The 16,968-nt window shown below is 44.3% G+C and overlaps 1 protein-coding gene across 1 annotated transcript in view; it reads right to left on the reverse strand.

The window, feature by feature from the left end:
- Positions 1 to 16,968, reverse strand: part of fer1l4 (fer-1 like family member 4) — a gene marked incomplete at both ends in the record, with an annotated part of 68,670 nt that overhangs the window by 29,107 nt on the left and 22,595 nt on the right. The window contains 12 exons of the mRNA XM_080727743.1: positions 618 to 752; positions 1,749 to 1,873; positions 2,908 to 3,100; positions 3,856 to 4,008; positions 4,673 to 4,789; positions 5,407 to 5,494; positions 6,202 to 6,302; positions 6,776 to 6,908; positions 8,755 to 8,977; positions 10,294 to 10,402; positions 13,485 to 13,588; positions 14,227 to 14,296. Of these exons, the coding sequence (XP_080583869.1) occupies positions 618 to 752; positions 1,749 to 1,873; positions 2,908 to 3,100; positions 3,856 to 4,008; positions 4,673 to 4,789; positions 5,407 to 5,494; positions 6,202 to 6,302; positions 6,776 to 6,908; positions 8,755 to 8,977; positions 10,294 to 10,402; positions 13,485 to 13,588; positions 14,227 to 14,296 (1,551 nt within the window). The remainder of the gene's footprint in view (positions 1 to 617; positions 753 to 1,748; positions 1,874 to 2,907; positions 3,101 to 3,855; positions 4,009 to 4,672; positions 4,790 to 5,406; positions 5,495 to 6,201; positions 6,303 to 6,775; positions 6,909 to 8,754; positions 8,978 to 10,293; positions 10,403 to 13,484; positions 13,589 to 14,226; positions 14,297 to 16,968) is intronic.

A 16,968-nucleotide genomic window follows, 5' to 3' on the forward strand; every position in this document is an offset into this window, starting at 1 on the left:
CCCATCTTGAAAGTGTTTTGTGGCAGGGATACCCTAAAGACGTATGTGTGTGTGTGTGTGTGTGTGTGTGTGTGTGTGTGTAAAAAATAGCCAATCTACAAGCTCACAATGCATCGCATTGTGAACCAAGCTATTGTTTTTTATACTACTACAATACCTTTTTATACACGATTTGATACTATCATGAATTTTGCTAGTGACATCCTGGAACCCTCACAAGGACACCTGATCTGTGTGTACAGTGTTCTGACATGAGGAGCCAGACACATGTCCAGCAGAAGGTTGTCCTTCATTTCATCCAGTAGTTTGAGACAAGAGGCATACTTGGATTCGTAGAACGTAAAGATTATGTCACGCACTTGTGGCTCTAACTCTAGAAATAACTTAAAGGTGCTGCTGGAAATTTTTCTGGACCCCACTTTGAGAATAACGTATATAGAGCTTTGTCCGGAGTAGGCTCTAGTCTACGTCCTTCCGGTGGGGACTGTGTGTGGAGTGTGTGTGGGGAGGAATTTGGTCCATTTGTAACAGGGTTGTGATGGCAGTACAAGCAGGGTGACATAAAAATACAGCGGTTCGGTTACCCATGGTAACGGAGATGTAGAATGCGATGTTACCATGCTATCATAGTCGTAGATGCTGACAATGACAAGGGGCGGGTCTTCTCTAAGCTCCTCCTTCTTTCCCTCCAGTAGAACTCTGTCAAACAGCAAGCACTCACACCAGGCCGGAGACAGCGTTTCACGAATCACCTGCAACAGTGACATACAAATAACATATTAAAGGAGTACATAGTTCACCCCTAAAAAATTACAAAATGTCTATCGTTTACTATGTATGTATTTTGCCATGGACCCCCATCAGACGATAATATGTGCCAGTTTTCATTTCAAACAGCTAATGTATACTATACTTGTTTATTTTTGCTTTATTTTCTTTTTCTGCTGCTATATTTTTGCGAGGGTAAAAACACTGCGAGCCGAGACGAGAGACTTTGGATTGCATATATTTTTGATATAGTTTAGCTGTTGTTAATCTTGTTTGCTTCAGATGATCACGGGGGGGGGGGGGGGGGGGGGGGCTCTTCATTCACCAAAGGGGCCTCTTCATTCACCAAAGATTATCCATGTATTCAACTCATCACACAGTGAATAAACAATAGAGTAAACAATAAAGTATTTTTCTTGGGTGAACTACTCCTTTAATACACACTCTAACATGATATATGACCTAGCAATACAGTACAACTAATGTATCATACTACTGTACATATAAGGGATAACATCTCGCTCAGCAGTGATAGGAGACCGACAGGTTGATATGCCACCTCCGCTATTGCGTCGTGGCATATCAACCTGAAGAGATCCTATCACTCGAAAATCACTGCTGAGTGAGATGTTATCCCTTTCCAAGTGAAGGAGCAGCGGTTCTCTCTCGGGTGATTGAACTTCTCACCCTATATCTCTTAGGGAGATACCAGCCACCCTTCTGAGAAAACTCATTTTGTCCGCTTGTACCCGAGACCTTAAACTTTCGGTCATGACCCACACTTCATGATCATAGAGTGTCTTATCCGTTTTCTGTTATTGTGGGGAAAGCTTTCGCTGAAAATAGCCGATCGACAAGCTCACGTGTCACAGCGCAGCGCGTTTGTGAGCTTGTCGATCTGCTATTTTCTACGAAAGCCTTCCGCACAATACGGATGCTGGGATTTGAGTGGTTAAACACACACATGGTAGCATACATACCCGTGTCACTTGGCACTGTGTGGAGAAGAGCACCTTGGCGAAAGGGTCTGACAGGCCGTTGTCATCAGCCGCCATGAGGCTCCGCCCCTGATACAGATGGCAGCGCAGCTGGAAGTATCTGCTGTCTGCACACAGGACACTACATTTAATTAGGGCTTTTATACTTATATATCGTAACTATGCCTACAATAATGCCCTTTTTTGTGCATATTTTTTGTGGGAACAGAAAGATAAATTACTCTCTCTCTCTCTCTCTCTCTCTCTCTTCATCTCTCTCGTCATTTGAGCCGCTGCCTACACCTAAATTGTGCAGCCTATTCTGGCCACAGCTAACTTCACAGTAACAGTAGTAGCTGTAGTAGTACTGTAGATGAAGTATAAACAGTAGCGTTATGGTCGGATCCATGGAATTTACCCCCTTGTACTGTACATAATGTAGATTACCACAACCACTGGCGGTACCACCAAACCAATCCCTGGCCAATCCCACACAGTAGAGCAGTGGTTCTCAAAAAAGTGGATTTCAGGGAGTCTCTATGTTCCTTTATGGGGGTGGACTCTTACAAGCCCTTACAAGTAAGTATGTAACTCTGACAGTGTACAAATGCCGTTACAAGTCTGTAACTCTGACAGTGTACAAATGCCGTTACAAGTCTGTAACTCTGACAGTGTACAAATGCCCTTACAAGTCTGTAACTCTGACAGTGTACAAATGCCGTTACAAGTCTGTAACTCTGACAGTGTACAAATGCCCTTACAAGTCTGTAACTCTGACAGTGTACAAATGCCCTTACAAGTCTGTAACTCTGACAGTGTACAAATGCCCTTACAAGTCTGTAACTCTGACAGTGTACAAATGCCCTTACAAGTCTGTAACTCTGACAGTGTACAAATGCCCTTACAAGGCTGTAACTCTGACAGTGTACAAATGCCCTTACAAGTCTGTAACTCTGACAGTGTACAAATGCCCTTACAAGTCTGTAACTCTGACAGTGTACAAATGCCCTTACAAGTCTGTAACTCTGACAGTGTACAAATGCTGTTACAAGTCTTTAACTCTGACAGTGTACAAATGAACACACTGTCAGAGTTAAGGGGAGAACTTGACCCTGAATTTAAAAGTTTGAGAAACAATGCAGTAGAATAGAGAGTGACTCACCCTGGCAGGCCAGGTGGTGGGGGGTCTTCTTCCTCCCCGGGGCCAGGGCTCTGGCTGCCTCCTCCTCATCCTCATAGAGCGGCAGGAAGTCCTCGGGCAGGGAGGTGACGGCCTCCTTGCTGTACTTGGTCAGACCCAGCCACAGATACACCTCCAGCTTGGCAAAGATCTGCCCTACTGGTCCTCCTGGGGACTGCAGCACACACACATAGAGGGCCCGTCACCTTCATGACATTTTACTTTCAACGATTAACGTTTGCCAAGCTCTCACCATGGTAACCAGGTAAACGGACGCTTGCTGCGGGTGCTGGTGAAAGACGCTGGTTGCATACGTCATGACGCAAAGCGGCCAGAAGCAAAAACTGTCTCACATTACCTTTAAAGGGATAGTTCACCCCCAAAATGACTTTTTTTCTATCGATTACTCACCCCATGGAGACTTGAATTCAGAGATTTCTATTTATGTTTTAGTTTTTTCGCATTCTCGAGAAGACTCTTTGTGTCCCCAAAGCAGGCTCTGTGTCTCCATAGTGAACCACTGCTGGTCATCAAAGTATTGGCTTAAGCGTCATTCCCACAGGGCACGATAAAGATAACTATAACGATAATTATGTCGCCGTTCACATCAATTATGACGGTGTTATCATTGTGGTGGACGCAACCATCCACATGTGTTGAGGACGATTTTTAAAATAATATATTTATCTTTATCTTTATCTTTATCCTGCCCGGTGGGAATGACGCTTTAGGAATGTGACAAAAACAAAAATATATCCATGATAACTAATGTTTTACACATTTTCTTAGGTTGTACTCTTTATATGGAAATGAAAAAAGGTGTGTGTGTGTGTGTGTGTGTGTGTGTGTGTATGCGTGCGTGCGTGCGTGCGTGCGTGCGTGCGTGCGTGCGTATGTGTGTGTGTGTGTGTGTGTGTGTGTTACTTATACCTTCATGTAGAGGGTAGTGACTTTCCCACAGTCCCGCCCCCTCTGCTCCTCGACCAATGAGAACAGGATGGAGTGGGCGGGGATCCTGATGTAAGCCAATCGTTTCGCTCCACTCATTAGCCAAAGAAACACATCAGGGATGGTACTCTGAGGCTGTTGGTGATGAAATTGTCAGTATTTATTATTAATGATTAAATTGCATTTTCTTTTTAAATTAACGTAGTCTTTCTAATTTATTTAGTAATAACTTGGGCCTATCACGAATATAACACAATCACAATTAATTATTTTTACAAAATCATCATAATCCATTCCACATTGAACATTTTTCTTACATTTTCAAAAATACAAAAATACTCTCTAAATACTAAGTACCGATCTACTGTACAAGCGCACAACGCTCCTTGGAGTTGACCCTTACGAACCACAATTTGGTTTGTCTCAGAGTTACAATAACACAAATTACAATGTAGATCGGTGTTTCAGTATAGCTTAGTTGAGTGATTCTCAGTGATATCAAGGACCCCCCAGTTTGATATGCATTTAACCACTGACCCACCATGTGTTTTTGTTTAGTTTTTTTGTTTTTTGTTTTATCTCTGGGACAATCTACACTGTCAAATCCTCAGTGTTCATTTCACTCATGCAGTGAGAGTTTACTAACGGAGCCAAATGGACATTTGGAGTGGACCTAATGTGGTCCCCAGACCCTATGTTGAGAGATACTGTGGTAATGATGATGATGAATGATGATGATGATGATGATGATGATGATGATGATGATGATGATGATGATGTTAATGAATAAAACACTGACCTCTTTAGCAAGTAGGCGGAGCTTCTTCAGGATCTTCCTGGCATCGACCAATCGTTGCTTTGCTGTCCGTCTGGTAACACGCCTCTTAGCCCTCACTGCCTGTCTGGCTATGAGCACCTGGACAGACAGACAGACAGACAGACAGACAACAAGGAGATCAGAATTCATTCAAGCAAGTATCTGCAACAGGGTTCCCCAATTAGTTTTCCCCAAGGGCCGAATTATGTCTAGGGTACCAAGCCGAGGGCCACAACATTGCAGGGGGGCGACGCTGGCGTTCCCGCTACTCCAGCGACAGTTCAGAGATCGGCTTTGTCGGGTGAAAATTTCCAAAACCGTTTGTTTTGCATTTATCATTTTAAAAATGATTTAAACTAGTGAAAACAGCCGATCTACAAGCACACAACGCCTCGCACCGCGAGGCGTTATGTGCTTGTAGATCTGCTGTTTTCACTACTTTTGTGCGACGGCCACTTTGTGAAAGAACGTACACATTTGGAGACAGAGGTTTCCACCCGACAACGACGATATACTAGTGTTGTTGCTGCTCACCATTATTACTGGGGTTGGTGGGGGCCAGACAGTAGCCCCCCGCGGACCGCAAATGGCCCACGGGCCGCCTATTAATGGGTAACCCTGATCTACAAGATCTACAAGATTGGCTATTTTCACGATTTAAGAGAAAAAGGTTTCCACCCGACAGTGATGATATACTGCATGAACAGAGTACTTACAATGTTCTTCTTGATGAAGTCCTTTCTGCATTTATCCAGGGTGTTTGGTTTGGACATGACCTTCCTGTCCGAGAGCACGTTAAACTGTCTGCACACACGCACGCACGCAAGGACACACACATGCAAGGACACACACACACACACACACACACACACACACACACACACACACACACACACACACACACACACACACACATGCAAGGATGCAATTTTTGCTTAGCGAATAATAATTTGTTGAACAATTTTCGTCTACTTTTGGACTTGTTTTATTAATTGCGTGCAAAAAGGACCCCAATGGAAAGAAGCCATTTGCGCTTTCTTGTGGTTTACATCCTACTACGGCCCAAGGTGGAGGGAGGGGCCTTAATTAATGGTGTGACGCCCCTGTGTGTCCATTCTGACAGGTGGACACCAGTGGCGTCAGTTCAGAAAAAGCTACGGTATGGCAACATGACTGGTGTCGCACCAGTCATGTTGCCTTACTGTACCTTAAGAAGTACATTCTATTTCCACCCGTTTCTACGGTTTCTTGGGCTGGATATGGCAGCCTGGAATGGTTGTTCAAGTGCAGCTAAACTTGGCATGTTAGTAAACGTGCCACAATACCTTGTTAAAGTGACCATTTTGTTAAATGTTGTAGTTGTTTTACTGTAATTTAACAACATAATACAGATAGACAAAGTGACATTCATATTTAAAGGTAACTTTTATTTTCCCCCCTGGACCCAGGGAATGGCAGCTGCATACCCCTGCCATACCCAATTGACGCCCCTGGTGGACACTATTCCTTACTTGCAGGAAGCAACCAGCTCCAGCAGCACCTCCACCAGGCGCTCCTTCACTCTGCTCCTGGGCCTGCGCAGCATGCTGTCCACCTCCTCCAGACCAGACTCCTACAGAGAGGGAGAGGAGGAGGGGAGGTAAGAGGAGGAGAGAGGATAATATTATCAAGGATTGTTCCATTGATTACTTTATCAACTAGAAAAGTGCAGTTGTGTGTCTGTCTGTCTGTCTGTCTGTCTGTCTGTCTTCTCTATGTCTCTCTATCTATCTAGATATTTATGTCTTAGACTTTAAGCCATGAGACCCATAGGGCAGGAGCCTATCTCCTTTATGAACACATTTGTGAAGAAAGCAATTAGTAAGCATTTAGTTCCCAGATTGGTCAAAGACTCAGCTATAACTTTCCCTATTGACTTGTTTCCTGTTTGGCGGTGAGTGGAGCATCATCTGTTGTGCTTGTCAGTGTTACCCTGTTTGTCCATGAATAAATACATTTTTTGGTTACACCTTACGAAGGCCTCTGTACTCCAAAAGTAATCAAACGTTGCTGTCAAATCTTACACTGGAACGGTGTCCGTCTTACCATTCTGTCTGCCATCTTGTGAAGCCAGTTGGACTGGAAGTAACGGAAGCTGTCGTCCTCAAACTGACTCCACACAAACAGACAGGGCTTCTGTCTCACTATCGGAGGCTGAAGAGGAAGACAGCTGAAAGACCTACAGACAGACAGACAGACAGACAGACAGACAGACAGACAGACAGACAAGCAGACAGTCAGACATACAAACAGAAAGAACAGGACAGACAGACAGTTAAGGTAAGTGATACTTTTTGTTGAAAGGATAAAGCACTATACTCCATTTATCAGCTTAAATTTTATATTGTTCCAGTTTTCCCAAATTGTGTCTGCTCATTTATTTGTGTCATCACTTCCAAATTCAATTGTTTATCCTGTATCCTGTATGAGTTCTCTCTCCTGATTGGATTCAATTGGTATCCCGACCTGAAAATGCCTTTTCAGTTTAATAAAGAAATGGAGAGACCCCTGTTACTGAACCATAGACTCTAAAAAAAGATATTGGACGAAGGGATCGAGCCCCATTGGTTTGGAACTGTTTTGAAGCGTATTTTTCGGCGAATTTAAGTCTGCCATCTTTGAACTTCCGATCCCGAAAACCTGGAAATGACTGCTATTGGCTGCAACCTTCACTTGGTAGAACCAGTAGAAGCCCTAAAAGCGTAACCTACTTCATCATTAATTTGAACACTTAAGGCTTAAGACTTGCCAGCACATTTAACGCCTGGGGAGTGTTCATATGTTAATTAAGGGCGCTATACGGTATATGCATGACCTGACTTAACACGACTGACCGCATATCGCTAAGATGTGGTCAGGACCACGTCTTAAATACAAAAATATGTTTTGTTTGTAGGACACCGTCAGTTGTGTGTTGTCCACTTTTTGCACTGAGATAGGTCTCACAACACCACTTAACGCACAGAAAGCGAAGTTTACTCCCTTCAATTGTACATATTTTGTTTTGATTGATTGATTGCGACCGTAGGTCGCATTTACTACCAAAACCTCCACGGGCTGTCTGTCTGTGAGTGAGTCCGTCACACTTTTGCCCTGCTCATATCTCCACAACCGTTGCCCCCATCCATGCCAAATTTTGCACACACACTCCTTGACTGCCAAACTACAACCTCCAAGGACCCCCGGAGCCCCAGGGACCCCCAGGTCCCTGGGGGACCCCCAGATGTAAAAAATGACCAAATGTGCTCACACGTCACACTTTTTCCCTGCTTATATCTCCGCACCCGTTGACCCGATCCATGCCAGATTTTACACACACACTCCTTGCCTGCCAAACTACAACCTCCAAGGACCCCCGGAGCCCCAGGGACGGGGACCCCCAGATGTAAAAAATTACCAAATGTGCAAAAATGACCAAATGACCACCCCAACGGGGCTGCTCACGAGGAATTCCCGGGGACCACCGACTCCTGCTGCTCCAGAACGGATGCAAAAGTGGTGGCGCCCCCAGTGGAGGACCCCCTGCCACTGCAGCGCACATAAAATGCCGTAACTCGGGCTAGGAGGGTCCGGGAGAGCCGGGGCCGGTACCTATTCGTCCGCCAAGGCAACGCGGAGACCCCACCCCTCATTTCTCACATGGCCCTATTCTAGCGCCACCTTCAGGCCGATTTTTAAAACACATTTTTGGACACTGCTCCTACAGTTTTTGCCCTAAAATCACGAATATCACTACACAGCATGTCTACACTCATGTCATCAACATGGATCAGGAAGATTTGGGAAAAACACATTTTTGCCCTATTTGTGGAGATAAGCCACCTACGGTCGCTTATCTCCCGATTAGGGAGTCTTACTGGTAGTATTATATTGTGTACACTTCTGCTTTGGCAATGTAAACCTGCTATATGTTTTCTCATGCCAATACAGCCCTTTGAATTGAATTGAGTGACTGAGTTTGTCAGTCAGTCAGTCAGTCAGTCAGTCAGTCAGTCAGTCAGTCAGCCAGCCAGCCAGTCAGTTACCTGTCATATTCAGTAGGCTGTGGTCTCATAGGGGAGGAGATGGATCTGTTCTCTGGTTCAAGGTTGACCACCTCCTCCCTCTCCAGCTCGTCCCCAGAGTCCAGTAAGCCCTGCGCCTCCTCGTTCAGCTCCTCTCTGCTGCTCCTCAGCTCCTCTCTGCTCCTGCTCACCTCCCTCTTACTCTTCTTAGCGCTCCCCACCTCCACTGCCTTCCCATAATTCCCTGGGAGAGACAACAGTTCGATGAAAAGAATAGTTCAGACCAGAGCCTTCTACCTACAGTACGGAGAGTTGCGTCACTCCCGTTCACTTCATGGGGCCAGGTCTTCTACGCACACATCTATTGGCGTATAGTGACAAACGGCGAACCGGAAGTTTACAAAATGCATTGAAGTCTATGAGGTGTAAAGTGACAATGAACCACGTGACCAGCGCTGCATGTTTCTGACCCCGCAGTGGCAGGACTCTCTGATTAGAAGACTCTGGTCCAGACCATATAGAGTTATATGGTTCAGACACACACCCAGCAACTACTGACAAGTAGTCCGATAACTGACGATAACTGACTTAAAGTGGCACAATGTAACTTCATATGAATAAAATGAAAATGTGTTCAATCTGTATGGTAGAGTAGGCCTATGTTAATACAATATAACTTGTACAGTTGGGGTGGTTGTATTTTGTCTCCCTGCTCTTCTATTGAGACATTTAAGGGCTTTGCAGACAGGCACGATTTTTCGCACGAAAGAGACTTTTTCTTTTTTTTTAAGAAACCAAAAATGATTCTCTATGACCTGCTGCTCCGAATTTGCCGTGCAGCAAGTGGCTGCGGCAGTGCGCTTTTTTCCCCCCGATCGAATCCAGTTCGATTCATGCGTCTTTTAGCATGCTGTAAAAACTAATTGACTCCTTTTATGACTCCTTTTCAGATTCCACAGCATTGCACACCAAATCCAATGCGTTTTAATCTTGCAGCAAACGGGAAAAGAAACGCAACGCGCCTGTGTGCAAAGCCCTTAAGACCTGTCATATGTCATGTCTCACCTAGACACACGACCTGACACAAATTTTGACCTGATGCCCAAAATCTAATTTATCCCCTGAGCAAGTAGGCAGGCTCTATTAGCTCAATGGTAAAAAATGTCAGCATCTGCGCAGGATCAAATCCTGGGTAGAAAATGAAAGTTACATAGTGCAGCTTTAACTATTATTACCAATTAAAGGAGCGGTTCACCCAAAAAAGTACTTATTTTCTATCAATTGCACACTCCATGAAGCCTTGAATTCACGAGGATTTTGAATACACAGGACTACATTGGAAACCACATTGGACATTTTTTGTGTTATCCTTTTAGCATTCTTGTACAATTGTAACACATGTACTTTTGCAAGTATTCAATCAATCAATCAATCAATCAATCAATCAATCAATCAATCATACTTACCCCGTTGTAAATTTATATTTTAGACTACTAATTGCTAATTTAGACTAATTGTACATTAAACTGGATTAGACTGGTTTGACGCCAGACTGCATACCGATGGAGAGTTCAAAGGTGAGAGGTCGTGACCCTACAGAGGGGACCAACATGGTGACCTCCAACAAAGAGGCAAACAGCAGGAATTCCTCCTTCTGTCCCAGGAACCCCTGAAACACATGACACACATGATAAGAATGTGTGTAAACAAACATGTACTGTAGAGTAGGGGTTGGGTTCCCAAACTTTTTTTTCTCAGGGCACCCCATGAATATCTTTTTAATCCGAGGCACCCCTACATTATAATTTTCACTTCCAGCACCTTATATTTATAACATATCGTCGTTGTCAGGTGGAACCTTGTATGTCCAAAACCGTTCGTTTTGTATTTATCATCTATAAAATGTACTAAACTAGTGAAAACAGCAGATCTACATGCACACAACGCCTCGCATCGCGAGGCGTTGTGTGCTTGTAGATCGGCTATTTTCACTCGTTTTGTGCGACAGTCTTCTATGATGAAGCAGGGCTTTGCTTTACCAAAAGAAGTACACATTTGAAACTTGGAGATACAAGGTTTCTGCCCGACAGTGACAATATTTTAGTGATTTTGTTGCGAGGAAAACGTTGCGATAATAGCCATTTTGGTTAGAACTGACTGAAAATAACTTTGTACTTCAAGTTTAAAATGATACTAAAAAAAATGTCAAGTTAAAATAAATTCCAAATATTATCAAATGATCTCGCGGCACCCCTGGACTGCCATCGCCGTCACCCACTTTGAAAACCCCTGCTGTAGAGTGCTCTTTCCAGGCAGAATGTCTATGGATATTTTCACAATATAAAATCAAGTGTCCAGAACATTTAGCTATGTCTAGTTTGTCAACGGGTGGATATTTATTTAAAAAATCGTACATTTCCAATAGTCAATAACAACATCACAAGTGTCCTGTTCTTCCAGATATATACGGTTAATGAATGATACTGCTACAATGCCATGCTGACGACGGCGTTATCTACCCTGAAATAGTTTTTGTTGTTGTAGTGATGTTATGTGATTAAATCAATGGAAACAAGCGTGTATATCCACCTTGACATATATATATATGAAGTGGCCACTGCAAATCTGCAGACTGCCTTTAATAGGTTTCAACAGGCTCTAATTGGTCTTAAACTGGTTTTAAACTCAGAAAAAACTAAATGTATGACATTTACCAGGTCTCCGATTACAGATACCCTACAGGTATCTACACACTTAAAGGAGAACAAATCGAGCTGGTTACATCTTATAAATATCTAGGAATTTGGTTAGATGACAAATTCTCATTTAAAGTCCATGTGGAACACCTAACCAAAAATCTAAGAGGACAGATTGGGTTTCTCTACAGAAACTGATCTTGTTTTTCTCTCTCTAGTAGAAAGGCGATTGTTCAATCTGTAATAATGTCTGTGTTTGATTATGGAGAGGTGCTTTACATGCAAATGGGAAAAGCTTCAGGACTCACTCAAACTATCTCGATTGGTTTCACTAGAGGCATTTAAAGTGATGCTTGAGGACACTCTACATAGTGAGTGTACCTGCTTCATGTAAAAACTGTTTATGTGTATCTCTGATGTTGTATGTTGTTGTATTTTGAATCAATTGTTTGTTGTTTTGTTCATTGCTGTATTGTTTTTATGTTGTAATCAGGGTGTCCTTGAAAAAGAGAGCTTGCTCTCAATGGGCTCCCCTGAATAAATAAAGGAAACAAACAATATCCACCATAACTCCCTAACACAGTCGTTAGGCCTAATGATTCCTCCCCACAAACAATTGTGTGTTGTCACTGCTGTTTTATCCTACTGTATACTGACTCCCCTGCCAGTGAGGAGCCCCCACCGGGAGGACGTATAGAGCCTTCGTCCTACTCCTACCGCCCAACACTCTCTGTTGACAGGTGCCTCCCCAGCCCGTTGAAATACGCGTAGTGACAAATATCACCTTCCCTGCCTGGCTTCCCTCCCCTGAACCAACACATTATCACCCCCAAGTAGTCAGACACCTGACGCCCTGTCAAGTACCCTACTGTGTCACAAGAGGGGACGCTTTGGGTATGCCTACTGCTTCATATTGGGTAAGCCCAGTGGTCTAAGAAAAGCAGTTCCAGAAGTGAGATTTGAAACCACTGTGTAAGGTTTACCAGCCACCAGACGTTCCCTATCACGCCACTATCCACGACGGAGGCGTGTTAGTTTTACTGAGGTTAGGGTTAGGGTTTGGTTTAGGGTTAGGCATAGTTTTACTGAGGTTAGGTTTAGGGTTTGGGTTAGGGTTAGGCATAGTTTTACTGAGGTTAGGTTTAGGGTTTGGGTTAGGGTTAGGCATAGTTTAGGTGGTCGGACGCGTTACCTCCACATTGCGTTAGAATCCACCACGTTGTTCTAGAATCCACGTTGTCAAAGATAAAAGCACAAAAAAAAGTGGATTTGTCAGCCAGGTTACGCTAGCTCAATCGGTAGGGCGGCCGCCTCATGATCACAAAGGCGGTGGTTGGGTTAGCTATTTTACCACTTTTTTGCCACACAAGCACCCTCCATTTGGTTCTTGTCTAGCGATACTTTTGTCCTTGGAAACCAGTGTTGATTTCGTCGACTAAAACTATGACGAAAAATGTTTGTCGACTGCTTTTTTTTCACTGACGAAAACGAAATAAAAACTAAACAAAAACTAAGCTGTGGTGACTAAAACTAAGACTAGATATATTGACAATTTCGTCAACAGAATACAAACTAGACTAAAACTAGTGCAGGGACTAGTGCAGAAGAGAGTCATTTTATGTTTGGTTGCTCTCAGGTGTTGCGTGCTGAAAATAGCAGATCTACAAGCTCACAACACGTCGCAGCGCGATGCGTTGTGAGCTTGTAGATCTGCTATTTTCAGCACCCAACCAAGTGTAAAATCAGTCATTACGATGCCATCAAGGCCTGCCAAAATACATTTTAGTTGACTAAATCAAACTGTAGATTTAGTCGCCTAAAAACGTAATGATATTTAGTCGACTAAAATTAGACTAAAACTAAAACTTTTCAGGTGACTAAGTGATGACTAAAACTAAATGACATTTTATTCAAAAGACTATGACTAAAACTAAATCAAAATGTGCTGTCAAAAACAACAATGTTGGAAACCCCTCCAAGGATCCCTGGAGTCCACTTTGAGAACAACTGGCCTTTTGGTGGTGGTGGTGGTGGTGGTGGTGGTGGTGTTCTCACCTCAGGAAGGGGGTGTATCTCCTCTGTCTCCACGGTAACAGACTCAGGCACCTCAGGACTTACATCTCCTGCTTCCTCTACAGCTCTGCGGCCAGCCTGGGACGCTGCTATGGCAACCACACAAGCATCTCATATCAATATAACACATTATTTTCACAAAGAGGCATCTGTAGGACGCTGGCTGTCTATATCGTCACTGTCGGGCAGAAACCTTGTATCTCAGAGTTTCAAATTTGTACATTTTTCGCAGCTTCATCATACAAGGCCATCATCGCACAAAAGTAGTGAAAACAGCTGATCTTAAAGCACACAACGCCTCGCGGTGCGAGGCTTTGTGTGCTTGTAGATCGGCTGTTTTCACTAGTTTAAATCATTTTTTAAATTATGAATACAAAACAAACGGTTTTGGACATACAAGGTTTCCACCCGACAACGACGATATGTGGGTCTGGCTGTCTGTGCGTCTGTGTTATCCGGAGCTAATCTCACAAACCACTGGACAAATACGTTTTTAGTGTTTCATAGTTTTTGAAATATAGATAAAATGTAAATTTCATTATTGTCTTTATTTTCTAAAGTCAATGGGCCTGTGACCGGAATTAAGCCATGCCCAATTGTGCGTGTGTGTGTGTGTGTGTGTGTGTGTGTGTGTGTGTGTGTGTGTGTGTGTGTGTGTGTGTGTGTGTGTGTGTGTGTGTGTGTGCGAGTGCGCGCGCGCGTGTGCGCGCCTGTGTAGACTGACCTTCCTGTTTGACCTTTTCCTTGCTGCTCCTCTTCCTCTTCAAGCCAAACTTTCCCAGAGCTCCTTTAACCTGCAACACATGACCAGTAGTGGACAGCAACTAACGCATGGGTCTTCAACAGGGGTCCGGGACCCCTAGGGGGTCCTCAGAGTTACTACAGGGGGGTCCTCCAAATCTTTGAGTGATAGAAACTTTTTTTTCTTCTTTTTTTATGTTAACCATTTGAACCCTAGTGTCCATATTCTGAGAACTTTAGCCAAAAATAGCCGATCTACAAGCTCACAACGCCTCGCGCTGCGAGGCGTTGTGAGCTTGTAGATCGGCTATTTTTGGCAAAGAGCTTTGGTGTAGAGTGGAAAAAGAACAGACTAAGTACAGAGTGAAAGGTAAAGTTTATTGAGTATTGACGGTTCAAGTGGTTAAATATCCGCTTCATCTCTCTCTCAACTAAGGGGTCCTTGTTGAAGACCCCTGAACTAACGTAAGTACATTTTAGGAGTATTTGGGTTTTCTTTTGCAGGCACCTGACCTTTACACCGTGTCAGAGAGGATTTCACATCACTAGATCGGCCACATTAGATCGTCATGGTTACTCAAGAGGTTAGTGTGAGTGACCTACCGGACTCCGTATTTGGGCATAACCTCAGCTAAACTAGAAGCGAGAAGGGAAGATAGTCTAGATAAGATTTAAGACCTCTATTGATCCCCCGGGGGAAATTCAGTCGTCAGAGGCAGTACAGCAGTTAAGAACAGGTTACAGGGCAAAAAAGTACTATAGTAGATACAACATGATGGGGAAAATGGGGTGGCATTTCAAAGACTTATTCCTTCATTCATTAATGATAAAGTAAAAGTTTACTGCTGTCTTGCCTGTAGAAGTGCCATGAAACAAAGTGGTTTTTTCTCTCTTTCTCTCCAAATTGCACTTTCACTTTTGCTGCCACTCCGGCCTCTACTGAAAAATATCTGATCTACAAGCTCATGACTGCATCGTGTTGTGAATTTGGAGATCACATATCTTCAAGTTCTTGCAAATAGGAAATAGGAGAAATAGTAGGAAATTAATCATCCGCCTCAGATGTAGTCCATAATCAGGGCCAGGTCTAGGACATATGGAGTGTTGTCTAGGTTGTTTTAGGGAAGGGAGAAGAGTCTAGGACGTGTGGAGCGTTGTCCAGGGTGTTTTAGGGATGGGAGAAGAGTCTAGGACGTGTGGAGCGTTGTCCAGGGTGTATTAGGGAAGGGAGAAGAGTCTAGGACGTGTGGAGTGTTGTCCAGGGTGTTTTAGGGAAGGGAGAAGAGTCTAGGACGTGTGGAGCGTTGTCCAGGGTGTTTTAGGGAAGGGAGAAGAGGGTGTTTTAGGGAAGGAAGAAGAGTCTAGGACGTGTGGAGCGTTGTCCAGGGTGTTTTAGGGAAGGGAGAAGAGGGTGTTTTAGGGAAGGAAGAAGAGTCTAGGACGTGTGGAGCATTGTCCAGGGTGTTTTAGGGAAGGGAGAAGAGTCTAGGACATGTGGAGCATTGTCCAGGGTGTTTTAGGGAAGGAAGAAGAGTCTAGGACGTGTGGAGCGTTGTCTAGGTTGTTTTAGGGAAGGGATAAGAGTCTAGGACATGTGGAGCGTTGTCCATGGTGTTTTAGGGAAGGGAGAAGAGTCTAGGATGTGTGGAGCGTTGTCCAGGGTGTTTTAGGGAAGGGAGTAGAGTCTAGGACATGTGGAGCGTTGTCCAGGGTGTTTTAGGGAAGGGAGAAGAGTCTAGGACGTGTGGAGTGTTGTCCAGGGTGTTTTAGGGAAGGGAGAAGAGTCTAGGACGTGTGGAGCGTTGTCCAGGGTGTTTTAGGGAAGGGAGAAGAGGGTGTTTTAGGGAAGGAAGAAGAGTCTAGGACGTGTGGAGCATTGTCCAGGGTGTTTTAGGGAAGGGAGTAGAGTCTCTAGGACATGTGGAGCATTGTCCAGGGTGTTTTAGGGAAGGAAGAAGAGTCTAGGACGTGTGGAGCGTTGTCTAGGTTGTTTTAGGGAAGGGATAAGAGTCTAGGACATGTGGAGCGTTGTCCATGGTGTTTTAGGGAAGGGAGAAGAGGGTGTTTTAGGGAAGGAAGAAGAGTCTAGGACGTGTGGAGCATTGTCCAGGGTGTTTTAGGGAAGGGAGTAGAGTTAAGGACATGTGGAGCGTTGTCCAGGGTGTTTTAGGGAAGGAAGAAGAGTCTAGGACGTGTGGAGCGTTGTCTAGGTTGTTTTAGGGAAGGGATAAGAGTCTAGGACATGTGGAGCGTTGTCCATGGTGTTTTAGGGAAGGGAGAAGAGTCAAGGACATGTGGAGCGTTGTCCAGGGTGTTTTAGGGAAGGAAGAAGAGTCTAGGACGTGTGGAGCGTTGTCCAGGGTGTTTTAGGGAAGGGAGTAGAGTCTAGGACATGTGGAGCGTTGTCCAGGGTGTTTTAGGGAAGGGAGAAGAGTCTAGGACGTGTGGAGCATTGTCCAGGGTGTTTTAGGGAAGGGATAAGAGTCTAGGACGTGTGGAGCATTGTCCAGGGTGTTTTAGGGAAGGGAGAAGAGTCTAGGACATGTGGAGCGTTGTCCAGGGTGTTTTAGGGAAGGGAGAAGAGTCGTGTGGAGCGTTGTCCAGTGTGTTTTAGGAATGGGAGAAGAGTCAAGGACATGTGGAGTGTTGTCCAGGGTGTTTTAGGGAAGGGAGAAGAGTCTAGGACGTGTGGATCGTTGTCCAGGGTGTTTTAGGGATGGGAGAA

The sequence above is a fragment of the Nannobrachium achirus genome, assembly GCF_963921795.1.
Source record: "Nannobrachium achirus genome assembly, chromosome: 6".
Classification (NCBI taxonomy): Eukaryota; Metazoa; Chordata; class Actinopteri; order Myctophiformes; family Myctophidae; genus Nannobrachium; species Nannobrachium achirus.